General features: G+C 42.0%; 2 protein-coding genes across 3 annotated transcripts; both read left to right on the top strand.

Moving 5' to 3' along the window:
- Nucleotides 1-109: 109 nt before the first annotated feature.
- TXNDC12 (thioredoxin domain containing 12) lies at nt 110-21,807 on the top strand. Of its 2 annotated transcripts, XM_014575166.3 has the most exons (8): nt 110-330; nt 883-1,025; nt 4,663-4,723; nt 16,882-16,934; nt 18,134-18,207; nt 18,768-18,837; nt 18,908-18,991; nt 20,909-21,807. In XM_014575166.3, exons 2-8 carry the CDS (start codon nt 929-931, stop codon nt 20,986-20,988), a joined length of 519 nt encoding a protein of 172 aa, XP_014430652.1. In that variant the 5' UTR covers nt 110-330; nt 883-928; the 3' UTR covers nt 20,989-21,807. The 2 variants fall into 2 exon arrangements, with proteins under 2 accessions (XP_014430652.1, NP_001273857.1); NM_001286928.1 differs by lacking the exon at nt 110-330 and having other exon boundaries at nt 929-1,025; nt 20,909-20,988.
- On the top strand, nt 4,739-11,801 carry KTI12 (KTI12 chromatin associated homolog). The gene has a single exon (XM_075935968.1). It carries the CDS (start codon nt 6,544-6,546, stop codon nt 7,456-7,458), a length of 915 nt encoding a protein of 304 aa, XP_075792083.1. The 5' UTR covers nt 4,739-6,543; the 3' UTR covers nt 7,459-11,801.
- Nucleotides 21,808-26,837: the final 5,030 nt, after the last annotated feature.

Raw genomic sequence — 26,837 nt, 5'->3', positions numbered from 1 at the left:
CTGGGATTTTGGATTTCTTTGGGGTGGTTTTTTTTTTGCAAAAAATAAAAGCCGTGGTATTTGCAATGGGACAGCGCCGAGGACTGCAACGGGTAAAGTGAAAGCAGGGTCGTAAAGCCATGTAGCATTTCCTCCGAAGAGTCCAGGGGCTAATTACCCAAAATTAGCATGTTGGGATACTTCTTAAGGGGTCAAAGGCTGGCTGATCAAGATTTTTACATTGAGACATTTTAAGAGCCAGGAGTTTTAAATGGAATAATTCCAAAGATTGTAAAAATATAACTTAAGATCTGCATCATTCCAGCTTTTACTTTCTCAGTTTGCAAACAGGTAGGTGCGAATATAGAGAACCCTGAAGATTACTTTGAGCATAGTGATGTATGAACACTCCACCCCATGCTCACCGGGACTGAAGAGCAACCAATCAATGTGGACCCGCTCTCAGTCAGTCCTCCAGGACGTACGTGCACCGGATTAGTTAAACATTAAATCATTCCGGTAATAACAATTACTGCTTTAGCCAAATTCTGGACTTGTTATTACTACCCCTCGCGAGGGGCTGGTGCAGTAGAACCAATTTGTGTCCGTGACTCGGTTGAGCTCCTCCTTTCAAGTCCAGATGAATGTAAATGTCCCCCTTCCCTGGCAATATCTCGTTAAGAAAGTAGACAGTTTGGAAACAAATATGCAGGACTGTACCCATAGATCCAAAATATTTTAGCAAGTCTCTCATTCAGATTTTGGAGGATCTGTTCCTTTTATTTAACCTACCTGAAACGGGACTCTGAAGAACCACCCACATCCGCCCAACATCACTTCCTGGGTTAAAAAAAAACCCCACAACCCAAACCCCTAAGCTATCTGTTCTGATCTTGCTGACAGTGGCCATCGAGAAATAATCGTACTGCCGAGGATCCAAGCGGACACCATGAAGATTCAATTAGCAGCAGCGCTCTCCAGTTTCTCTCTTTGTCTGATTTTCCTGGTGCTTACCACATCCTCTGCTGGAGAAGGGCTTGGAAAGGGTTAGGCATCTCTTTTCTTTTTGTTTGTATTTAAACTTTATAATTGCTATAAATAAGTAAATAAATCCCTAATCAGGAGGATCCTTCCCTGCCTCCTACTACTGCATTTAATATTTGCAATAATGCAGTCAAGTAGTAATAGTGCTTATTGTTATAAGCTTCATAGTAGGTATGATCAGGAGATGATGGCTTTACTGGTAGAATTGAAGCTGAAACATACAAGATATTATGGTGCTGGGCTCTAAATTGAGCAATTGCAGTGGAAAATGCATTAATGTTGTGGGAGTGAAGAGGAGGGGGTTTTATAGTTTTATTCTTTGTCGGAACTCTATTTTTGATACTCCATGTCTCTATGGCCACTTCCAATTTCATTTTCATTCATAAAATGTCTTGTTGGTTCTGAGTCAGTTTTAAGGACATTTAAAAATTCTTTCTTTGGTGCTGAAGCATTTTGTAAGGGGTCTTTCAATTAATTTCAAGTATAATTTTAATTTCCCTTTCCGATGGTCTCATTTTGGCATCCCTGGAATAATGCAATATAAAAGCAGGGCCCTACCAAATTCACAATTTTTGTCAATTTAATAGTAATAGGATTTTTAAAATGGTATATTCCATCATTTCAGCTATTTAAATCTGAAATGTCACCATGCTGTTGGGCTACTTCTACAATGCAGGCTTCTTGCGCAAGAACTGCCTTGCGCAAGAGCATGTCTACACTGCCATAAGCTTTTGCGCAAGAGCTGCGCTTTTGCACAAGAGCGTCCATGGCAGTGTGGACGCCCTCTTGCGCAAGAAAACGCCATTTTAGCCAAAGGGGTTTCTTGCGCAAGAAACCCTTGCCCGTCCACACTGCCTTCTTGCGCAAGAGCTCTTGCGCAAGAGGGCTTATTCCTCATGGGGAGAGGAATAACTCTTGCGCAAGAAGCCCTCTGTTCCAAAGCTTTACTGTAAATTTACTTGCGCAAGAACTCACGTGCAGTACAGACGGTCCGCAAGTTTTTGCGCAATAATGGCTGTTATTGCGCAAAAATCCTGCAGTGTAGACGTAGCCTTGCTGTAGGGGTCCTGACCCCCAAAAAAGTTTTTTGGGGTGGGAGGGTTGCAGTACTGCTTTCCTTACTTCTGCAGTGCTGCTGGTGTTGGCACTGCTTTCAGAGCTGGGCACTTGAAGAGCAGCAGCTGCTGGCTAGGAACCCTACTCTGAAGGCAGAGCCACTGCCAATAGCAGCACAGAAACAAGGATGGCATATTACGGCATTGCCACCCTTACTTCTGCACTGCTGCACGTGGGGTGCTTATATTCATTGTTTGTTCTTACCATGAGGCAATCCTGTCTGTGTGCGTGTCAGCTCTTTGACTGCCGCAGTTTCTGGCAGTGCTGTCCTGGAGGCTCCGCAGGCCTCACATTTTCTTTGCAAGTTAGGGATAGTCATACCCTGTCCCCCAAATCCTCTCAATATTCCCAGTAATGTTCAGCTGCTTATTCACTGAGCTCTTGGAATTACCAGGCCTATTTACACCTTAGAATGCAGTTCTACTGAATGCTCATCCGTTAGATATATGTATAGTGAAAACAAGAGTACGTTTATTATCCAAGAACAGAGATTCAAGTGATTGAATATTAATATTGGAAACAAATGATTACATATCAAAAAATGTTTTGTAGACACTAAGCCTAACTAGCAAGCTACCTTACAGTTTCAAGATTATCTCACCTAATATTCTCTCCGGTGTATTCAACCCAGCCTTTCTGAGATTTTTTCCTAAAACAAAGTCATTTATTTCCTTGGTGAAGAATGCCAGGTTGTGCTTTGTCCCCCAAATATACCACAGGAAACTTTTGATATTGACCTGCCAATAAGCTTCACCTCTTCCCTCCACTATTTATCTCTTCCTATTGTTTCCCTCTCTTTGAAGATATCACAGTCCTTCAGCATTTGGTTCAGACTGGAAAGTGGAGACCCATTTTGAAGCATAGAATACTTAACATAAGAATAACTGTACTGGGTCAGACCAATGATCTGTCTAATCCAGTGTCCTGTCTTCCAACAGTGACCAATGCCAGGTGCTTCAGAGGAAATGAATGGAATAGGAAATCATCTATGATCCATTTTCATGGATCTATTCTCCATCCAGACCTAAATGTACACAAAAAGAAATATTTCTTGCCTGAAAAATACCAGTTTTTCACTCTTGCTGGTGATCAGACGTAGACCTTAAGAACATAATTTTCAGTGTATGTCCATAACTCCTTACACAACATTCATACGTGTGCTTTTATATTCATAACAGGTGTTACACAGATTTTTATTAGAGACCTCACATGACACACTCTGGTGAACTCAAATACAAATACCAGAGTAGGGTATTCCTGTAACCCTTATGCCTTTTGTCAGTTGACATTGAGAGGTCTTTGGGTTACACAAATTATAGCAGAACATAATATGCTGATGATTACACATAAATCATACTAATTCATCAAAGTGTTTTGTGCAAGGAAACTAGGTGACGATTTCAAGAGATTATGGAACCTTTTATTTGTAGATTACTACTTTACATCTGGCCAAAGTTGGTTATCCAAAAGCGTTTACTGTCTAATGGTTAAGAATGTAGGAATGGACACACTGTGTCAGACCAAAAGTTCATGTAGCCCAGTAACCTGGCCTCCTACAGTGACCAATGTTAAATGCTTCAAAAGGAATGAACTGGACAGGTGATCATCAAATGATTCATCTCCTGTCACTCATTCCTAGTTTCTGCCCCATTGGCTTCATTGCCCATCCTGGCTAACAGCAAGTGTTTATTAATTTAATTAATTTATTTCTTTTTAAAACCCTGATATAGTCTTAGACTTCAGAACATACTTTGGTAAGAAGTTCCACAGGTTGACTGTGCACTCTGTGAAGAAATACTTCCTTTTGTTTGTTTTAAAGCTGCTGCCTATTTCATTTGGTGACCCGGAGGTCTTGTGTTATAAGGAGGAGTAAATAACACTTTATCTACTTTCTCTATACCAGTTAAGATTTTATAGGCCTCTGTCATATCCCACCTTAGTTGTCTCTTTTCCAAGTTGCAGCCTTAATAATCTCTCCTCATATGGAAGCGGTTCCATACACCTAATATTTGTTGCCCTTTTCTGAACCTTTTCCTATTTCAATATTTGGTAGCTTAAGTGAAATAGGATAGTGGGGTAGTTCATAGTGAACAGAAATTGGTAAGCAGAATAAACTTCAGAGTTTAATATGATGTCTCTGAACAGTTAGCAGATATTCACAGATGAGAGCAATGTAATAAACTTAAATGGTCTTCGGATTAGAATGTTGGCTATCTGTACCTATATGTCAGGAATTTTGGTGTAGGTTGAATATTTGTATTTGCATGAACCTAATACTATTATATGCCTCAGTCTTACAGAGACTTATGCACTTGTTTAACTTTATGCATATGCATTTAATTGACTTTAGTGGGATTAGTCATACATAGAGATAAGCATGTGTGTACATTTTTGAGACAAGCTATCACTCACTAAAAGAAGGGAAATAAAATTAGTTGATAGTATCCTTAAGTGTTAGATAACATATGTATGTGTTATTTTACATTTTACTCCAGTACTTTTATAAATCTTATCCTTTTCCAGGTTTTGGAGATCACATTCATTGGAGGACACTAGAAGATGGGAAGAAAGAGGCAGCAGCTAGGTATGCTACACAATTTAAGTTCATAGGAGTATCTTTACATTAAAAAATAAGAAAAAAGATTCTGTATTTAATCAGAGCTAGTTATGTATAAAAATTAGGGTAGTGAAAGGTCAACCAGTTAACCGGTAAATATCAATCTAAATGAGTATCACTTAACAGTTTGGGTTAATTAGTAACCATTGGGGGCTGGAGCTGCTCCTCACCTTCTGCGGGCAGGGTGCTGTTCAAGCTCCGCAGAAAGCCCGCCACGGACAGGGGCTGCTCTTGTCTGTAGCAACCCCGGTCTGTGGCGGGCATGCTGCAAGCAGGGGCTGCTTCCGTGTCCAGAGCAGCCCCTGTCTGTGGCAGGCATGGCCACCCTGCAGGCAAGAGCTGCTCCCACAGAGCAGCCTTTGTCCGTGGGGACCTCGGGCGTCTTGCAGGCAGGGGCTGCTCTGGTGGGGGCTGGGAGATGATGGCAGCCACAATCCCAACAGGATGGCGCATTCCCCAGCCCGGATTCCACTTTAGTCAGTTATCCGGTTAAATGTTAGGTTAACCTAACATTTCACAAGTTAACTGATTAACTGGGATTTTACATTCCTAGAAAAATAGCCAGGTGGTATAGGAGAACCTGCAGACACAGATAATACATCAGAGATAATATTTAATATTTGTTAATGACAAACCCTAATTCTGCAATCAGATCTTCCAGATAGATAGATAGATAGATCCTTGAGGCCATGTAGATCTTCATTGAAAACAGTGGGGGATTTACATAGGTCTCCCCACAGAGCCAATTGCCAGATTGAGGCTTTATTGCATCTTTAATTTGAAAACAATTATCATGGTTTTTTACAATCTACAATGTAGAAAGAGATATGGGCTTCTATCTTGCAAACATTTACCCAAGTGCTTAACTTTATATACATGAATAGTTTCTTTGAGCTCAACAGAATTACTTGCATGAATAGATGTTTCCACACGTGAGAGTATCAAGTTAATTGAAAGGATTATTTTACTACTCTCTGTGATACCAACTTGGAAGTGTAAATTATTTTCTTATTTTCAAACATATACAAATTACATCTTATATTTGTATTAAGGCTATAGCTCAAATTTGAATTTTGCATTCAAACTGATCCCTCTGTTTTCTCCCACACAAATTATGAGAATTTCTAGTGAGCACATGAAATTAACATGGAAAATGCAGTTAAAGAAATCTAAGCTGGTATTTCGCTCTGTCTAATGGAATCCATGTGATATGGCTTTCCAAAAACCATGTTACTGCAGTATCTGTTAATTACTGCAGTACTGGTTTTCCGTAGAAAGTAATAAGTACCTTAGATAACCCTTCTTACATTTAGTGAGACAACAACCCAGTGGGAGACAGGCGGTTGAGCATTGGCAGTGAGATTTCTTCTCCTTTTTGGCTGCTGCAGTGGGAGATCAGTCAGTGAATTACACTCTCTCATCTTCCACTGCTGGAAGGACAGATCCGGGTGACATGTATCCAGATTCTGTAGTGTCTAGAGGGAATGCAAAGCGTATATGAGAGGACGGAGTGGGGAAGGTGAGATAAGCCTGCTTTGTGTGTGGGCAGGCTGGGGGATGGTAGAACGCCATGGCCTGAGGTGGCTGTGTGCCAAGGCCTGATGCTTTGGTGGGTGTCTGTGCTGTGGGGTCCTTGCGTGCAATGACCTGGAGTGATGTCCACTGCGGGGTGGCCGTGCTGTGGGGGGCTGGTTACCGTGGCATGGAGCGATACCTCATGGAGTGGCACTGCCATGGAGTGGCTGGTTACCGTGGCATGGGGCGGTACCTGATGGAGTGGTACTGCCATGGAGTGGCTGGTTACCATGGCTGGGGCTCGCTGTGACGTCACGCTCCTCCCTGACCGACGCAGCCTTGGGGCCGCGCTGTCTTGCCCTGGGCACGGAAGTGACGTGGGTGGAGTTGACCTCCGCGGATGTGCTTGCCATGGACTTCCGGGTTATAATGGCGGCGCCCCTGGCCGTGGCCGGAAGATGCCGCTTGTGGTGGTGTGCGGGCTGCCGGGCAGCGGGAAGAGCCGGCGAGCCGAGGAGCTGCGGGCGGCGCTGCGCGGGGAGGAGCGGCCGGTGCACGTGGTGGCGGAGGAGGAGGCGGCGGGCGGCCGCGCGGCGCTGCGGGCCGAGGTGGAGCGGCGGCTGAGCCGGCGGGACGTGGTGATCGTCGACGCGGGGAACGAGCTGAAGAGCTTCCGCTACGAGCTCTACTGCGTGACCAAGCAGGCGGGCACGCCGCACTGCCTGCTGCACTGCGTGGGGGGCGCCCCGCTCCCGCCCGCCGGCCCCTTCGAGACCCCGGACTCGCGGAACCGCTGGGACCGGCCCCTTTTCACCGTGCACGGGCAGGAGCCTCTGCCGCTGGCCGAGATCTACGCCGCCCTCTTTGAGAGCAAGCCGCCCCCGCCCAACCAGTCCACCCGCTCGCAGCCCTTGCAGTCCGCGGGCTTCCTCCACCAGCTGGACCGGGTCACCCAGGAGGTTTTGGCTGCCGTGCTGGCGGCCCAGAGGAGCGGGCTACAGCCCGGAGAGCTGATTCGCGTGGCTGGGGCCAGCGAGGGGCTGGTGCTGAGCCGGCCCGTGGGCATGGCCGAGCTGAGTCGGCTCCGCAGGCAGTTCATCAGCTACACCAAAATGCACCCCAGTGACGAGAACCTGTCCCAGTTGGCCAACATGTTCCTGCAGTACCTCAGCCGCAGCATCCAGTGACCCCCGTAGCCTCAGTCCAGCGTTGGAACAGGAGGGCTGGCTGAGGGGTCTGGTCAACAAGAGCCTCCTCACATCCCAAAATAAGAGTCTGTGCTAATGGGAAGTTGTCCCTTCCTAGTCACTGTTTTCTAGCATGTAAGCTAGTAATCTATGGTGAGAGAGAGGAGCGGAGTCCTGCATTATTCATCATGTGAGCAAGAGTATCCAGCTAGATTGGGTATGGAGAGCCAGTTGCTGACACAGCAGATATGCTCTTTCAGAAATTGTCAAACAGGAGTGGTGTGTGTTCACCCTGCAGTAGCAGCCTCAGCATCTGAGCAGGAATGCCCTATTAGGGCAGCTAATAACATCCTCAAACATTCAAAAAGTTTACTAATAGGGACTATGGAGAGCCAAACCTCAGTAACTATATGGTCTGTGCAGTGCTCAAAGGAGAGGCAACAGAAGAGTAGATCCCACTAGCCACATGTTGCTGCTGCATCTCGGAGGACAGTCTTTCATCTGGGTTTTTTCATGTCTGCTCTAAATAAGGCTCAAATACATCAAACTGTACAAAGGAGGCGTTCCTTTTTAGGGATTGGGACTTACAGCCTTTTTAAAAACTGGTTGTGTTTTCAAAAGTTTTTCTGAATCCAGGAAATTAATTTTCAAAGTTTGGACATTGGAAACATGCTTACATAGAAAACTCAAGCTGCTTTTTTTTCTCTCCTAACCTGTGCCTTAGAGGGAATGAAATATTTAATTTAATTTCAGAAAATTTATTTCAACAACTTTTTCTGACTTTTTGAAAGTTATAGGTAGATCCTGGGTGCTCTAATTGTGGGAGCATTTGCTGTCAACTGAACAATGAGGATGATCTGAATTGTACTTCATTGTTACAGTCTCTGTTCTTACTACAGCCCTTGGAACTCTTTTATAAGCTTCAGCTAAGAACTTATAGAGAGAGTTAGTACATGGCCAGCTGGGGTGTAAATCTACAGTGTTACAGTGTACTTCCCAGTAACTGCATGTACTTTCTACTATGCACTAACATTTCTCTAGTATAGAAGGTCAAAGCACACTAGTGAATTTTTAGTGAGCACCAGCATGGCCACACAGTTAATACACCATATGCTAGAGTTCTGTAGATTTACTCCTTAGCTTTTCATGCATTAACTCCTCTATAGGCCTATCTATTTGCTACATCAACTTTCAACCTGTCCTGTTTAATGCGAATCTTAGTCACTTCTCACCCTGCACATGCATACCTGCTTCTCTTTGCCGGTTGAGGAAGGTTTCCTTCCCTACTAATAATTTATTTATTTGTCTGAAGTTTAGTTATGTGGAATGGTGGGATGAAGTGGATGGATCAGTTCACTGACTACAAAAGTCCAAATGCTCTGACTGCTTCGTAGTACCTGCTAGTCAGTATATGGATTTATATATTGTTAGATTAAAAAATGACTATAGCTCCTATGTAAAGAGACTTCCACCCCTCTGGCCAGTTAAATTGAAATAAAGAATAAATGCTGGGAAATATATGGCCAGAAGCAGTAAAACATCTGAGATCTGATCTGCTGAAAATTCTATTTTAGTAATCATAAACCTCTAGAAAATCTTGCCCTTGGTAGTAGGGATGTAATAGTGTAGCTGGTTAAACAATTAACCAATAAGCGAATGCTTATCGGTTAACAGTACTAGCTACACACAACCCTCCCCGTCTCTCTGTGGTTCTGCATTTAAAGGATAATGCAAGCCGAGACTCAGCCAGTGTGCTTGCCCATGGTGATCAGCTGTGTGGTGGCTACCCCTTTGAAATGCTACCTTTGCATGTTTCAGTGGGGCAGCCATGGAACCTGGGGTCAGCTGGGGACTCCACAGATTATTCCGGGTTCCCTGCGGCATTTCCCCAGAACCCGGGGTCAGCTGGAGAGACCTAAGCTGACCCTGGGTTCTGGGGAAATGCTGCTCTGAACCCGGGGTTAGCTGGGAAGTGCGCAGCTGACCCCAGGCTCCATGGCCCTTCGGTGTTTTAAAGCAGCAGCGCCCCACAGCTGATCCCTGGCTCAGCTGTGCAGCACTGCCACTTTGAAGTACCTCTCCTTCCACTCCCTTTCCTGCCTCTATCTCATAGAGACAGGAATTGTGTGGGGGGGAGGGGGGGAAAGATCAACTAGTCAACAGACTATTGGATAAGCAAATGCTTATCGGATAGTCAACTAGTCTTTAACATCCCTACTACAGAGAAGTGGATTTTTAATGATAATGTATTTCTGTGGTTAAAATTGCTTCTTTCATAAATGCTTCTCCTAGCACATTTTCCTTTCCTTCTTGGTGCTGAGGACTGTAATTGATTGTAACTGGAAGGACACTTGTATTCATACTTATCTGTTCTGTTCTATAAACTTACGTAATTCAGTGTTGTTATCCACTGAACAATATAATGTAAGGAACAGTCTACTTTAAAATAAATCAAGCCTTAACACAACCACTCTTCTCTCTCACCCTCTTCCCCTTCCCCCCCGGAAGAATTTTACAATTTAATATGTTTAAGAATTCCATGCCACTCTCCTCCTGAAATCCTGGCTTTTTGCCTGTGTCTGATGTGTGATTTCTGGTGCCGGCTCGCCTTCTGTGTTCTCTGTATATCAGATGTCCCTGCAAAGGTGTTGTTAACTCACTTAATGGGAATATCTTTTGTCCCATATCCCTCTGGCTGCAGCAGCCTCTGGCCTTATGAAGGGGTTTGGGATCTTACTAAAGGTGTGTGACCATTGTGATATAGCTTTAAAAATTCTCCTGTTACATTTTTCCTTTTACATGTCCGTCGCATGTTAGAAACAGACTATATGGTGCAAAGAGACACTGTCCACTTAAAATCTTAGAAATGTGAGGTGGGTAAAAAAAAATTAATAGATCACCTTCCTGCTAATGCAAATTTCTCTGCAGAGCATTTTGTGTGTTTTGTTAAGTATCCCAACTCACGGTGTGCACTACTTCCTTTGAAAGACAGTAAGCTGTGGAAATAGTGTCTAATTCATGGAGATTTTCTCCTATGATATTCAGATAATCTGATGAAAAAGACAATTTATTCCTAGTTATAATTTCAGACTTCCTTGTTCAATGTTGCTTGTATGCAAACAAGATCTGGCTTACCCTGTGGTTGGACCTCCCTTGTCTGGTACTCTCAGGACCTGAGCAGTCCCAAACTAGGGAGCTGGCCAGAAAGATTAGCAGAGGTCAATGCTATTCTCCTGGCTGTCTGCCCTGCTCCCATGTGCCAGCCCCGGCCACTGGGCTCAGGATGTACTCTCTGCCGTGATGGTCCCACTGCCTCTGGCCCAGACGGGGCTGCACTCCTGACTCTGCTGGACCACAGATGTTGCTGGACCAGAGTGTCCCAGATTTTAGAGGTTCAACCTCTGCTACTGATAGTCTTGCATGACCTTTATTTTAATGTATGTGCATAGTTTTTATAATATTCACTTGCAATGTTAACAGTCCAAATATTACAGCATTGTACTGTTTGCATGAAAACCTGAATGTGATTATAAATAAAAATTGAACACATTATAGATATGAATTGTATCCTCTAAATGAGATACCTGCAACAAATGAACATAAGTGAAATCTTGGTCCTGACTGAAGTAATGAACAGTAAATTCAACTTCTGAAATTCTTAGTTTTAAGGAAAGATGTCAGAAAATGCTATGTAAATTGTTTAAAAAAATTGACTCAGTCTTATAGTGACCTCCCTCCCCCGTATATTTTTCCCAAGAAAATAATATAAATATTTACTTTTATTTTTACTCTCCAATAAACATACCTACATCAAGGATGTTTTGGAATACCATGATTAGTATTAATTAGAAAATATCATTCAGTGCAACTTCTTACTTTTGTTACTCAGTTACAATTTGTGTATAAACTGACACTTATAGCAGAGCAGCCCTTTCCTATGTTCGGTGGAGCATGATATGAAATATATGTAGCTGGAAATTTAGTTACTATGCCAGGCAGGCTCCCTTCTTAAGGCTAATACTTTCTGGTTCTGTCTAGAAGGGCTTCTTATTCCTTTATCCAAAACAACTTCAAAAGCAAAACTTGGTGACTTAAAATGCAATATTTTGAGGTAAAGGGAAGTCAAGGCTTAACATATATACAAATCTTGGGAAATATTTGACTGTATTTTTTTTCTCAAAACTGAGTTTATTGAAATAATCCATTCCAATAAAATCACATGTATTTCAATACTAGCTGTAATTCTGCTGTTTTCTAATCATGTGTTAAAATGTATTTCTGAATGACATACTGCTCAGTTTCATACTTCCCAAACTGGAGAAAATAAAGACATTGAATATTAATATTAACCCCTTATGTCTATCCTAAAGATGCCTACTTTCTAATGTGGATGAATCCTGCTATGGTATGTAAATGTGAGATAATCAGTGAAGAAACAGTAGTCCTTTCTAGGATGAGATTTTATAACTTTTTTGTGTGTTCATATTTATTTTTTATATATTTTATACACCCACACTGACACACACTTTCTGTTATTTCTGCTCCAATTCATCTGATGAAGTGTCTTTTACCCATAAAAGCTCATGATACTATATATTTGTTAGTTTCTAAGATGCCACAGGACTACATGTTTTTTGCTTGGAATTATATATGAACAGGTATTACCTTTGTGTAAAGAATTAGTAGGACCTTTACTGGAACCCTGTATCTGCACTTTGGAAAGGGTTCAGAAAAAAGCTACTGGAATGATTTGATTGTGAAAGACTTATGAAACTATTTAGCTTTATCCAAGAGAAGGTTAAGAGATGACTTGATCATTGTCTACAAGTACCTGTGTGGGAAAGAGACTTCTGAGAACATGGCTCTTGAATCTAGAAGACAAAGACATAACACAATCCAGACAAAAATGAAATTTTTTAACAAATATTGGAACAATTTGTATGGGGATATGGTGGGTTCTCAATCACTTCAAGTTTTGAAATGACTATGAGACATCTTTCTAAAAGATGCTATAGCTCCAATGAGTTATGGGTTTGATGGAGAAATGATTTGGGGGAGATTGTGGCTTGTTACATAGGATGAAATAGACTAGATCCGGTGGCCAACCCGTTAGAGTAGAAGAGCCAAAATAGTGATGGACAGGGTGCGAAGAGCCATGTACTGGGAGGAGAGGGGAGGGAGGAGTTGGCGGGGGGGGGGGGGCAGGGAAAAGCAGCTGTGCTGGGGGAAAATAGGTGCCGGTATGGCGTCCCAGGGAGGGGGCTCCAAGCTGGACAGTATTTGAGTCAGTGGAGGTTTGGGGTGCTGAGCAAGGCGCAGGCTTGCGGCAGTGAGAGTGCAGGAGTTTGGGCTGGGGTGCATGAGGGGCTCAGGGTAGGGAGGCTGGAAGTATGATGGGCTCAGGACACATTTGCTGTGTGTGGATGGTGCAGGAGTGTTGTGGCAAAAGACTGGGGATGTGGGGGGTGCAGGAGTTTGGGGATGAGAGGCTCAGGACGGGGTTCCAGTGTATGATAGACTCAGATTTGGGATCTGGGGGGAGTGCAGGAGTGTTATGATGCTGTCGCCAGATTGGGGCTTGTTCATGCTTCATTTTTAAACAAAATAATGTCAAACACACTGGCTGCGTCTAGATTGGCATGATTTTCTGGAAATGCTTTTAACGGAAAAGTTTTCCGTTAAAAGCATTTTCGGAACTGAGTGTCTAGATTGGCACGGACACGCCTTTCCGCAAAAAAGCCCCGATTGCCATTTTTGCGATCGAGGCTTTTTTGCTTAAAACAAATCTGTGCTGTCTACACAGGCCCTTTTGGACAAAAGCTTTGTGTAAAAGGAACTTTTGCCGGAACGGGAGCAGAATAGTATTTCTGCAAGAAGCACTGATTTCTTACAGTAGCAAGTCAGTGCTTTTGTGGAAATTCAAGTGGCCAGTGTAGACAGCTGGCAAGTTTTTCCAGAAAAGTGGCTGATTTTTGGGAAAAACTGGCCAGTCTAGACACAGCCCACATGTTTCAGCATTGTCTTTATTTATGAGAGGGGCAGGGAAACTGTTTTGAGTCGGGGTCACTGACCCACAGAAAAGTCAGTCGGGGCCACACAAGTGAGATGTAAAACACAACCTCTCCATAAAACCCCATGCCTCACTAATGTGGCCCCAACTGTGCTGGTGGGGGCAGGGGCACAGTGCTGGGGAAAGGGGCTGGTGGGTGCTGGGGCTCTGTGCTGGGACGGAGTGCTGGTGGGTACTGGGGCAGGTGCCAGGGTACTGGTGGGGGCAGGGGACATGGTGCTGGTGGGGTGGTCTGGCCAGGGTGAGTGGACAGGGACATCTCAGGCGATACCTGGGGATGCCAGGTCTCAGGAAGCATGTGGGCTGCTCTCCCCCTCTCCTTCCTTCCCCTCCCATAAACAGCTGGCACACTTCCTGGAACACCGGGTCTGTTGCTTGGCCGGGGACTTTCTTCCCTCTGCTGTCTGCCTGGGCGCGTGTGAATCCCGGGACTGCGTGCCAGCTCCAACTTCTCAGGAAGCGCATGCTTTTCCTCTGCTCTCCATGACAGCTGTGTGCTTCCTGAGAAGTTGAAGTTGGCATGCAGTCCTGGGATTCCTACTCCCTTCCCCCGTTCCCCATTCTAACCCAATCCCCCTCCCCCCTCAATCTAATGGCCGCTGCTACTGCCATGCATGTCTCCCTACAAGCGCTGGGTGCGTGTGCTGACAGGCCGGCTTTGAGCATGTGCTCGCTGGGATGCCATGTGCACTCCTCCAACCCGATCCCTCTCCCCTTCCCCAGAGCCAGACACCTCACCTCCCCACTGTAACCCAATACCCCTCCCCCCAAACCTTATGCCTGGGTCCTGGAGCCAGAGCCACTGTTGCTGCTACCACCATGAGCATCCTCCTACAGGTGGTAGGCATGATCGCTGAGCGGCCGGTTTTAAGCATGTGCTGTCCGGGATGCCATGCATACACCTCTGCCTGACCCCCAACCCGATCTCCCTCCCCTCCCCTTCTCCAGAGCCAGGCATCTCCCCCCCCCCTCTGCTCAAACCCAATTCCCCTCCCCCCATTACCCTTATGCCCAGGTCCCGAAGCCAGAGCCGCTGCCGCTGCCTGCACTCAGCAGCCGGCTGCTAGCACGTGCGGGTGCTTCATAGAAAGGAACGTGGAAATCAACACAGTGGTTTAGGGACTGCTTCTAAGAGTGGACTACTGCTTTCTCAGAAAACTAGAGAAAGGGAATGGAAGTGGGCTCATGAAATTGTCTTTTGATAACCTTCTACCAGAAGCCACAACTGGACAATTTGATAATTGCCCTGTTCTGTTCATTCCATCTGAAGCATCTGGCACTAGCTGCGGTTGGAAGACAGGATACTGAGCTAGATGGATCATTGATCTGAACCAGTATGGCCATTCTTATGTTCTTAACATTCTGTTACCAAGATCTCATTCCTGTTACAGTAGATGATTGATTTTAGTGTCTGACAGAGTGAACAGTTGCCAAACTGTACCAATTGCTCTCATTACCACTTAGACTTAGAAAATGATTTTTTCTGGATTTCAGCCATCATTCATCTTATTCATTATTATTATTATTTTATTATTAATAAACTGCTTCATAGTTTGTAGATTTTTTTACTGTTGGTAGTAAATAGTTTGCCATCTGTGCCTATTGAATTTCCTCCCTCCCCTCCTGCTGAGTTCCTAATTTCCTATCATTGCTACCAGTGGTAGCAGAAACAGAGTGCTAGTGACAGAGCTCCAGGTGGCTGTTGGCATAGTAGCACTGTGTCTGCTAGTCTTGCTCCGAACAGGGTATGTGACATGGTGGTTAAATGTCCTATATGCATAAAAGAACTATAAATGTGAACATCATGTTTAAAATATAGCATGTGTTATGTCTGTTTTGCTCTGGGCAATTTATTGTAGTGCTCCTGCTGGCTCTGCCAGATGACTCCCAGAGACTAGGACATATTAGGAAACATTCCTAGTGTTGTCCTTCTGTCTAATTGCCTAACACAAATTGAATTTAATGCAAAGGAGATTACAGGATTCGAACATTGGAAAAGTTGTTGGATGGCTGTGACACATCCCCGGTCTGCAACCTGGAATTGTAGGACCATTGTGCTCCATTAACATTCCTCCTTGGGCTGTCTCTTACAATTCAGTGCTAGTGACAAGCAGCAAACCCCTTCAGGTGCTGTGTTCAGTCAGCAAACAGCACGCAGAGACATACCCAGCTAAGTTGCATGAATGCTTTTGAAGCTATTCATGAACTATATAGAGTGAGGTACACCTGAAAATCCCCCCAGTTCCCGAGCCTTGCACCTCAGAAATTTACTGTCTGACACTGCTCTAGCCCTCCTCTTGAACAATGCAAGCTCATTAATTAATATGCCACTTTGTCCAAGGATAATGGATGTGTCCCATCCCTTGTAAGCTGAGCAGATTCCCCAAGCGCTTCAGACAAATTAATCAGTAAGGATAAAACATTTAAAATAAGCTTATTAAGTGATTATAAGTATTAGGCACAGAGGTCAGAGTTGGTTAATTAAGAAATTAAAAGAAAATCTTAGTCTATATTCTGTACTTTGAGACTAAACAAGATTTGAAACAAGTAATTTTTCTTACCGCACTGGGTGGTCTAGTTTACAGTTCTTAATACACAGTGAATTCTCTTCTCAGTCTAGGACCAATCTCTCCAGTTCAACATCTTTGTCTTCCAATCAGTCTGGCAGGTGTCAAAAGGGGAGAAGAAAAGCCCTGTGGTGATGTCATCAATCTTCATTTATATTTTCCAGGTGCTAGAAAGATATTTGCTGAGACATGGGAGTTGGCCCCCTTTGTGTACATGTCCTCTCTCAGGAGTCACTGAGGAAATGGATTATTCTTAAGGGCCCATCAACACATCTGACTGGTCCTGATGTAAATCTGACTTGCCAGTGTTTAATTGTTCCTTTGTTGCCAATAAAAGGCTAGCTGTGGGCATTTCCCAAACTGATACCATACTTCCCTAATGCAGGCATAGCAAAACTTCAGATACAATGGTAACACCTAATTCAACAGAATAGTAACAGTCAACCAATCATAGCTTCTCAAATGATACTTTGCATAAAATATAATTGTAGCAAAGTGGTGCATATGGGGGTTGCAGGGTGCTATTTGAAGTACAGAGTGTTTCAATAGCATTTTACTGAATCATTTGGTGCTTATGTGTATATAACTTGAGAAGACTTTAGCAAGAAAATGAAGTTTTGAGAGCACAATAGAATCAATTTATATCTGACTTTTTCCAATAGCTAGGGCCTTCTTTAGAAGTTTGAATTACTGGAAAGTGCATTTTTTCAGTTTTGTTAAGGAATGCAGTCTTGTTAACTGTCTTAAAATTCATGTCAGATGTGCTTTTGTTTTTCTTTTCCAAAGTGGTTTGCCTCTAATGATTATCATCCACAAGTCCTGGTGTGGAGCTTGCAAAGGTATGTGAATTTAATTCTAGCACACTTTAAAATCCTTAATGGAAGGTTTCTTTATACAAGTCAATGATTATTTTACATTTCAAACATAGCATGTGTAATATTTATTTATTGCTTAGATCAACATAGTAGTGCATAAATAGAAATCTTCAATGCAATACATTTAATGAGTGCTCAAATCCATGCTATAAACTTGTTTAAAAAAACCCACCAAATGGAAAGTACCTTCCATTTCTTTTGAAGGTCTAATTCTTGGAGTGGAAAGTTTTAAAAAGTTTGAAACAACAGTAAATCTGCATATTCCAAACTGGTCTTTCTCAGTGGATGGTTAGATTTTTGTCTTGTTCAGTGACATAATGGAACTGGCTAAGCATAATGATATAGGTCTAAACATGCAGATAAGATGGATTGGGTGGTTTAGGTGACAGATAATGGGACAGTGAAAGCTTTTTGCTTCTATACCATTGGATCAAAAATTACCCTTGTGACTATATTAGGTCAGTATTCATTATGTGACTGTTCACTGACGGTTGGACTGGTTGAGTGAGGTATCGCAGGGCTGGATTACCCAATAGGCAGACTAAGTACGTGCTTAGGGCACCAGCAAAGCAGGGGCACCAAAAAAAAGAGATTTTTTTTTTGAAAAAATTTCATATTTGAGATTTAAAAAAAAAAAGCATCTAAGTAGTCATGGGAAAAATCAGAACTCCGCAGAACGCTCTTTTTCTCAGCTGAAAAGAATAAAAAACCCTCAGAGAACAACGTGTCAGGACAGACTTGATTCACTTTCTCTATTGTGTATGGAAGCGGACATGCTTCATCGAGTCAGCTTTGATAAACTTATCCAGTATTTTGCAATCAAATCTAGAAAGAAGCTATTTTAATTTCATCATACATGTAAGTTTTGTGTCATTTCGAAAAATAAAAATGTATTTTATGGTATAGTATTGTTTTTATTTTGAATTACATATGGGGGGGACACCATAATCTTTTCAGTGCTTAGGGCCTCTAAAGGTCTTAATCTGGTCCTGGAGGTATGGGTTCAGTAATTTGACACACAGAGTGGGTTACTTACTATTCAGTAACAAGCACCTAACCTCTACAAGGAAGGGATGGAGTGGTCATTTTGAGGTAGGTCTGAATGTTGTTGCTGGTGTTTTTCTCTTACCTAGTTTTCTCCCTACCCTTGTTTTCCTTCTTAGCTTTAAAGCCAAAATTTGCTGAATCCAAGGAGATCTCTGAACTTGCCCATAATTTTATTATGGTGAACCTAGAGGTAGGCCTCCCTACACTTTATGCCCATGCTACCATTTTGCAACTGAGCATTTCCCCCTTACCTTTAATTGTTTCTTCTGACTCCATCCCTTCCTTAATAAATTCTTGGCATTATTGAATAGACACAAAATATTGACTGATTTAACTGATATTTTTTTAAATTACTGTATTATTATATGGTTTTACTCATGCAACTGATTCTCTTCTATTTTATTTTTAACTCTGTACACTGTACTATTTCTCAATAAGAAAGGATATTGCTTTTCAATACACCCTTACTACTTGTAAAATATTCCAACACCAAAACAGTGAGTCTGTTTAATGGTGAAAATATTTGATTTATAGTTATTTTTACAATTATTACTTGTTGGTTGACCTTTTTTCCCCCTTTGTTTGCAAAGTAAAGGATTTTGCAATTATTTATCTTTATCTTTTTATGTTTATTCAAATTACCATTTTATAACAACCATTGGAAGAAAATAGCTTTAAGGTAAATATTGCATGTTGTTAGATCTCTTGTTTAGAAAGCAGAATGTTCTTAAATTTCTCTTGCACCCATAGGATGAAGAAGAACCAAAGGATGATGCTTTTAGCCCTGATGGTGGTTATATTCCCAGAATCCTTTTCATGGGTAAGCCATGGTCACTGTTGCTATAGCCTCTTACTGGACAACACATTTTAATCATTTTCTCATTTCACAGATCCCAGTGGGAAGGTCCATCCAGAGATCATAAATGAGAAAGGAAACCCTACCTACAAGTATTTCTACATCAATGCTGATCAAGGTATGCAAGAATGAGTTCTATGTTTGAGTTGAGTAGGAATGTATTGCAGGTAGGTCATAGGAATGGCAGCTAAATTGAGCTTGTTTTTTGAGTGGAGGTGACCTATAGTTTACAGCACAACTTGGAAGCTGTTACAGATAAGGTAAATGAATGCCTTTTTTGTGCCTTGAGGTTGGATGGACAGACCTCTGTTATAGAATGATGAAATAAAAGCCTTTCTGGTAATTTAAAATTCAGCCTTTGATGTTACATAGCCACCAGTTACTTCTGTCGTAAATGGTCATGCTTCTCCACTTGTGTACTTATTTTTCAAACAACTGTAAGAAGGCAACCTCATGGAAGAATTAATTTCTGTCTCTTCAATAAGGCCTTTAAATAGTCATTTGTTCCTGGTCCTAACTATAAGCAGTGTTGCCCTGTTATGTGTGATATAAGCTTGTTACTTAACAATTCTCTGTTCTCAAATCAGGAAATAACTAACTATGAATATCTTGGGCCCTGTTTACTCTAGGGATTTTTTTTTTCAAAAATATTTTGCCAGCCTAACTCTATCAATATCAGCAACTTTTGGAGCCCTTGTATAGACCAGTTGCTGCTTGCCTTCTATGAACCATGTCCTCTAACCATGTGAAGAAGAATGAGGTCTGATTGACTCAGTGATTACAGCTGTACCAGATGACATTATGACTCTAAAATTGCTAACAGCAGTGGAGGTGATCTAGTGGGAGATTGTAGACATGGTCCTAAAATAATCAGTTGGGAAAAGTAAGAGTTTTGTTCTTTGGAGGCTGATAGAAATGAAGAAAACGGGGGAGAGGAGGTGGGAAGACCTCTCTAAGGGTTCACCAGACCTATCATCAGTCACATTAGCATCATGGCAGGAGCAAGTACTTGCACTAATCTCCGCTTTTAGAATACACTTTGCTCACTATGCAGTGTACTGGTACATTTTTACATTGCAGCATCTGAAAACAGTGATGTGTTGGTTGTCTTGGAGACTGAGTCGCAGGTATCCATAAAACCGCATGTAAAGCTGTACCCCATCTCCACCCATTTGTTTACCTCAACCCTTGAGAGGCCACCTGTAAGAGAACAGTTCATGTCCTCTGATCACCCATGCCGATGAGAGATCCAACAAGACCGAGAGCTGTGACAATGTGTTTTGTGCATGATAGAGCAGAGGAAATCTCTCTGATGATACTTTGAATTAAAAAAAACCTCAAATCCTTCTAAATGTCCTGGAAGAGATTTTTCTAAGGTGTCCAAAGAAAGTAACACCAAACTGCCTTTGAAATAATAAACCATAGTAGAATGGCTGATGGGGAAAGCCTTATTCTTTCTTAAAGGTGACCATAAAACAGAAAAATAAGTTTCTATTGAGTTTTGACTTTTTAAAAGAACAAAACCACTCAACCTTTATACAAGATTTTGTTTAAAAAAAATTATCTTTTACTTTAGAAATGTTAGGGATATCAAAACTTGCCTTTCTTGATGATACTGGAGAGTGTCTTAAAGATGCAGATTGCTACGGGGGTGTTGAACTTTAAATACAGATAAATTGATTGGGTGAGTGATTAAAAATCACTTTTCTCTCAAATTTTCAGGTATCACGTGCCTATTATTTGATATCATAATCCTGCTAGTTCTTTATCCATAGAGCCTGCCAACAAAAAAAGAGTAGATGAGATGTGAATTTACAAATGGTGTGGAAATGAGAGATATTTAACACATTCTTTATACCTCATATAGAGGTCAAAAAGAGCATAACCCTCGCTTTTTTTTCTTTTGCAGGCAACTTCCAAGTTTTTTAGTCTATAAAATTGAACCATTGATATAAATATTTTATCACTTTCTTACTTGATCCATGTCATACGTAGTGATGACCCACCTGATAGTCTTATATATTTAATTTGACAGTTGTCCAAGGAATGAAGGAAGCCCAGGAGAAGCTGACAGGAGATGCTTTCAAACAAAAACATCTTGGAGATGAATTATAATAAATAAACAGAACATTGCTTTTTCCATCATCCTGAAGCTCTGAAAGGATAAATGATTTTTTTTCTTTTAATCTGTTAAAACATGCCAAGAAATGTAGATGCACTGGAAGGACATAATTCTCCTCTCAATAACTTGTAAGGTTAAACACTATCTGATTTTTCACATACTTTTATCAAATGCTGTGTTATCTTCTCCTGCTCCTCTAGTTTGCACTTCAGTGCTTATTTACAGCTGATATACATGCATACACAACCTCATCTTGAATGAATATGTAATCTTCATCCATGTAAACAATGACCACTAGTATCCAGAGGCCTAGATCTTACCCTCTTCTTAAGAGGAATGAATTTTATGTTTTCAAATAGCCAACGCTAGATCTCTGATCAGTGCTTGCTTCCCCATGTCTGAGTGACAGTCAATCATCCTTTTTATTTCAGTAAGGATACTTGTGAGTAGAAGATGTTACTCAAGCCTGCTCCATTCTGAAAAGCCAAAAAACAAACAAACTAATAATTCTGCCATGAATGCTAATGAAAGTAGAGTTATTTTCATTAATCTCTAAGAGTAGCATGTGGAATATTCACTCTGCACATATTTTTCTAGTAGGTAATCTCTGTTTGTGAATTGACTTCACTTGCATTCAGATTGAAGCGTCCCGTCTATTGTGTGTTTATCTTTTGTTTTATTCAGAGAAGATAGATTATATTGAAGCATAATGGGGATTCCCCCTCTTCCCCCTTTTTTTGGAGAATGTCTTGCCTAACATTGTACTGTATTTTTGTACTATGGTGAAAAATAAACATTTTTTAAGAATAAAATGTGTGATGAGGTTATTTTACAGGAATTGAATACTTTTTCATTCTTTTAAGAACTGGAGGACATAAATATGTTTAAATTGTGGTAGTGCTGATGTTGAATATCACAAATTAAAAAGGCTTTTGCTTTTTTATGAAAAAATGACAGTTGCTGATTTCAGCGGTTGATACAGATCTACTCTCTCAACATTTAATTATCAGTCAACCACTCTTATTTTATTTAAAATAAGTGGGAATATAACAGTACCAAGCAATTACCTATTGGAACTGAAAAGAAAAGGGTTTTTAACCTAAAAATATATCACTTAGAAACATTTGTAGAGTGAATCACCATTGTTCTTGATCTAAACATAGCGGCTGTGTCTAGATTGGCATGATTTTCCAGAAATGCTTTTAATGGAAAAGTTTTCCGTTAAAAGCATTTTCGAAACAGAGCGTCTAGATTGGCACGGACGCTTTTCCACAAAAGCACTTTTTGCGGAAAAGCTTCCGTGCCAATCTAGACGCACTTTTCTGCAAAAAAGCCCTGATCGCCATTTTCGCGATCGGGGCTTTTTTGCGGAAAACAAATCTGAGCTGTCTACACTGGCCCTTTTGCGCAAAAGCTTTGCACAAAAGGGACTTTTGCCTGAAAGGGAGCAGAATAGTATTTCCACAAGAAGCACTGATTTCTTGCAGTAGGAAGTCAGTGCTTTTGCAGAAATTCAAGCGGCCAGTGTAGACAGCTGGCAAGTTTTTCCAGAAAAGTGGCTGATTTTCCGGAAAAACTGGCCAGTCTAGACACAGCCAGTGTGTTTACTGACTGGGGAATTATATTAGTGAATCTATGGCCAGGTCTGTCTCTTTTAAAAGGCAGAGGAAAGAATGCAAAAGAGAAGTTTTGTAGAATTATGCTTTAACATAAGAACAGCCATCCTGAGTCAGACCAAAGGTCTATCTAGCTCAGTATCCTGTCTGCCGACAGTGGCAAATGCCAGATGCCCCAGAGGGAGTGAACACAACAGGTAATCATCACATGATCCCTCTCCTGTCATCCATTTCCAGACAAACAGAGGCTAGGGACATCATTCCTACCTATCCTGGCTAATAGCCATTTATGGACCTAACCTCCATGAATTAATCTAGCTCTTTTTTGAACCCTGTTCAAATCCTAGCCTGTTCACAACCTCCTCTGATAAGGAGTTCCACAGGTTGACTGCACTTTGTGAAGAAAAGCTTCCTTTTGTTTGTTTTAAACCTGCTACTTGTTAATTTCACTTGGTGACCCCTAGTTCTTATATTATGGGAACATGTAAATAACTTTTCCTTATTCACTTTTTCCACACCAGTCATGACTTTATAGACCTCTATCATATCCTCCCCTTCGTCTCCTCTTTTCTAAACAGAAAAATCCAAGTCTTTTTAATCTCTTTTCATATGGGAACTGTTCCAAACCCCTAATCATTTTTGTTGCCCTTTTCTGAATCTTTTCCAATGCCATTTTTTGATATGAGGTGACTATATCTGTACGCAGTATTCAAGATGTGGGCGTACCATGCTTTTATATAGAGGCAATAAGATATTCTTTGCCTAAGGGTGTGTCTAGACTACTGAGTTTTGTCGACAAAAGTGGACTTTTGTCGACAAAACTATACCTGCGTCTACACTACCGCTGAGTTCTGTTGACATAACGTTGACAGAACTCAGCAGTTTTGTCAACGCTGGTAAACCTCATTTTACGAGGCATAACACCTTCTATCGACAGAGTTCTGTCGACAGAAGGTGTTATTGCCTGTAGGGTTGCGTCTAGACTACAGGGTTTTGTCAACAAAGCAGCTTGCTTTGTCGACAGAACTGAATGTGTCTAGACGCTCTATGTCGACAGAAGTTTTGTCGACAGTATCTGTCGACAAAACTTCCGTCGACAAAACCCTGTAGTCTAGACGTACCCTTACTCTCTCTCCTGTTTTTTGATTCCTAACATTCTGTCTGCTTTTTTGACTGCTGCTGCACACTGAGTGGATGTTTTCAGGGAACTATCCACAATGACTCCACGATCTCTGTCTTGAGTAGTTGTAACTAAATTAGTCCCCATCATATTATATATATAGTTGGGATTATTGTTTTCAATGTGCATTACTTTACATTTATCAACATCACATTTCATTTGCCATTTTGTTGCCCAATCACTCAGTTTGGTGAGATCTTTTTTAAGGTCTTCACAGTCTGGTCTGGTCTTAACTATTTTGAGCAGTTTGGTATCATCTGCAAATTTTGCCACCTCACTGTTTACCCCTTTCTCCAGATCATTTATAAATAAGTTGAATAGGATTAGTCCCAGAACAGACCTTTGGGGGACGCCACTAGTTACCTCCATTCTGAAAACTTACTGTTTATTCCTACCCTTTGTTTCCTGTCTTTTAACCAGTTATCAGTCCATGAAAAGACCTTTCCTCTTATCCCCATGACAATTTACTTTACTTAAGAGCCTTTGGTGAGGGATATTGTCAAAGGCTTTCTGGAAATCTAAGTACACTATACCCACTGGATCCTCCTTGTCCACATGTTTGTTGATCCCCTCAAAGAACTCTAGTACATTAGTTAGGCATGATTTCCCTTTACAGAAACCATGTTGACTATTTCCCTACAAATTATGTTCATCTATGTTTCTGACAATTTTATTCTTTACTATTGTTTCAACTAATGTGGCTGGTCCTGATGTTAGACTTACTGGTCTGTAATTTCCAGGATCACCTCTAGAGCTCTTTTTAAATATTGGCGTCACATTAACTATCTTCCACTCATTAGCTACAGAAGCTGATTTAAAGGATAGGTTACAAACCACAGTTGATAGTTTTGCAATTTCACATTTGAGTTCTTTTAGAACTCTTGGCTGAATGCCATCTGGTCCCATCACTTATTATTGTTAAGTTTATCAATTTTTTCCAAAACTTCCTCTAATGACACCTCACTCTGGGACAATTCCTCAGATTTGTTACCTAAAAAGAATGTCTCAGGTTCAGGAATCTCCCTAACATCCTCAGCCGTGAAGACTGAAGCAAAGAATTCATTAAGCTTCTCTGCAATGACTTTATCATCTTTGAGTGCGCCTTTAGCATCTTGATTATCCAAGGGCCCCACTGGTTGTTTAGCAGGCTTCCTGCTTGAGATATACTTACAAAAAACAACATGTTGCTATTATTATGCTTTGCTCAAGCCTGGCTTTTCATGGTCCACGTAACAGTATATGGGATTTTTAACACTCTTAGCAAAAGAACTCAGGGTAGGATTGTTCTGTTGAGCCACATACTCACCAGCAGCACGTCCCATCTGTGTAGCCTGCATATGTTCCACATGGTTGTGGCTCCTGTATGTTGCCTAGCAGGTGTGGAAAGGGAACTGCTCTTATACCTGCATGGAATATGTCTCTACTACAAGTTACCATGTGTAACATCTTGAGTACTCCCATTAACTGGACCCCATCCACACCCAAACTCCTCTCTCGTGCAGTGGGCCTAGTAATACCAGTCTTGTGTAGAGCTATGGATTGGTGTCAAATGTTGTTTTAGGTCTAAGGATTCTTAGGGTATTAATGCAGCCAAACCCAATTGAAGCAAAAATACACATTGAAAATTTCCATAACGTGCTAACAATGATTTCTGAGGTGCCGTGGTGGATTTTAAAATGTCCCCGCACCCCATGTACACTAGGAATTCAGCTTGAGGAGTGCAGGGCTGCAGCGATGCCCAGCAGGCCCCAGGGGTCGCTTACTTGCCCAGAGTTTATCAAAGGAGTGAAGTGGCTTGGGAGAGGGGTGTCACTGTTTTAGGTAATACAAATTATTTTTAAGGGCAGACTTTATAAAAAAGTGTTTACTCCTTAGAATAACCCAGTTTACTAACAATAAACACCAAAACTTAGGATCCTTGCACATAAGTACATCAATAGAAGTAATGATATAATAAAAGACCTGAAGAAGAGCTTTGTGTAAGCCCAAAAGCTTTTCTCTTTTCATCAACAGAAGTTGGTCCAGTCAAAGATATTACCTCACCCACCTTATCCTCCAGTATCCTGGGCAGGGCAACTCCCCATGCAGACCCTGCCATTGCTCTCCAATCTGTCCTGCCTCTGCTCTATCCTCAGCTTGCCCCTTCTGTGAGTCAGAAGATTACCCAGGATGGGTGCAGAGCAGTAGCAGGGGTCCCTCCTGCATTGACTACAGCGGTGGGAGGTAGAGCAGCCCAGCAACTTGCTCTGCCTTGCCCCATCACACCACCTTCTCCTGGCTCACTGCACCCTACTTCTCTGCAGTGGTGGGAAGTGGAGCACCCTGGAGCCAGTGTGCTCTGCTTCCTGCTGCTGCAGAGAAGCTGCGCACAGTTGGGCTGGGAGAGAGCTGTGGAGCAGGTTACTGTGGTTCTCACTGCTTCAGTGAATGCGGGGAGGGGGGGCGGGAGGGAAGATGGGATCATAGAATACTAGGACTGGAAGGGACCTCGAGAGGTCATTGAGTCCAGTCCCCTGCCCTCATGACATGACCAAATACTGTCTAGACCATCCCTGATAGATTATCTAACCTACTCTTAAATATCTCCAGAGATGGGGATTCCACAACCTCCCTGGGCAATTTATTCCAGTGTTTGACTACCCTGACCGCTAGGAACTTTTTCCTAATGTCCAACCTAAACCTCCCTTGCTGCAGTTTAATCCCATTGCTTCTTGTTCTATCCTCAGAGCCAAGATGAACAAGTTTTCTCCCTTCTCCTTATGACACCCTTTTAGATATCTGAAAACTGCTATCATGTCCCCCCTCAATCTTCTCTTTTCTAAACTAAACAAACCCAGTTCCTTCAGCCTTCCCTCATAGGTCATGTTCTCTAGACCTTTAACCATTCTCGTTGCTCTTCTCTGGACCCTCTCTGATTTCTCCACATCTTTCTTGAAATGCGGTGCCCAGAACTGAACACAATACTCCAAGTGAGGCCTAACCAGCGCATAGTAGAGCGGAAGAATGACTTCTTGTGTCTTGCTCACAACACACCTGTTAATGCATC

Source organism: Pelodiscus sinensis, chromosome 9, assembly GCF_049634645.1.
Source record: "Pelodiscus sinensis isolate JC-2024 chromosome 9, ASM4963464v1, whole genome shotgun sequence".
NCBI lineage: Eukaryota > Metazoa > Chordata > Testudines > Trionychidae > Pelodiscus > Pelodiscus sinensis.
This window is presented reverse-complemented; position numbering and strand designations above follow the sequence as displayed.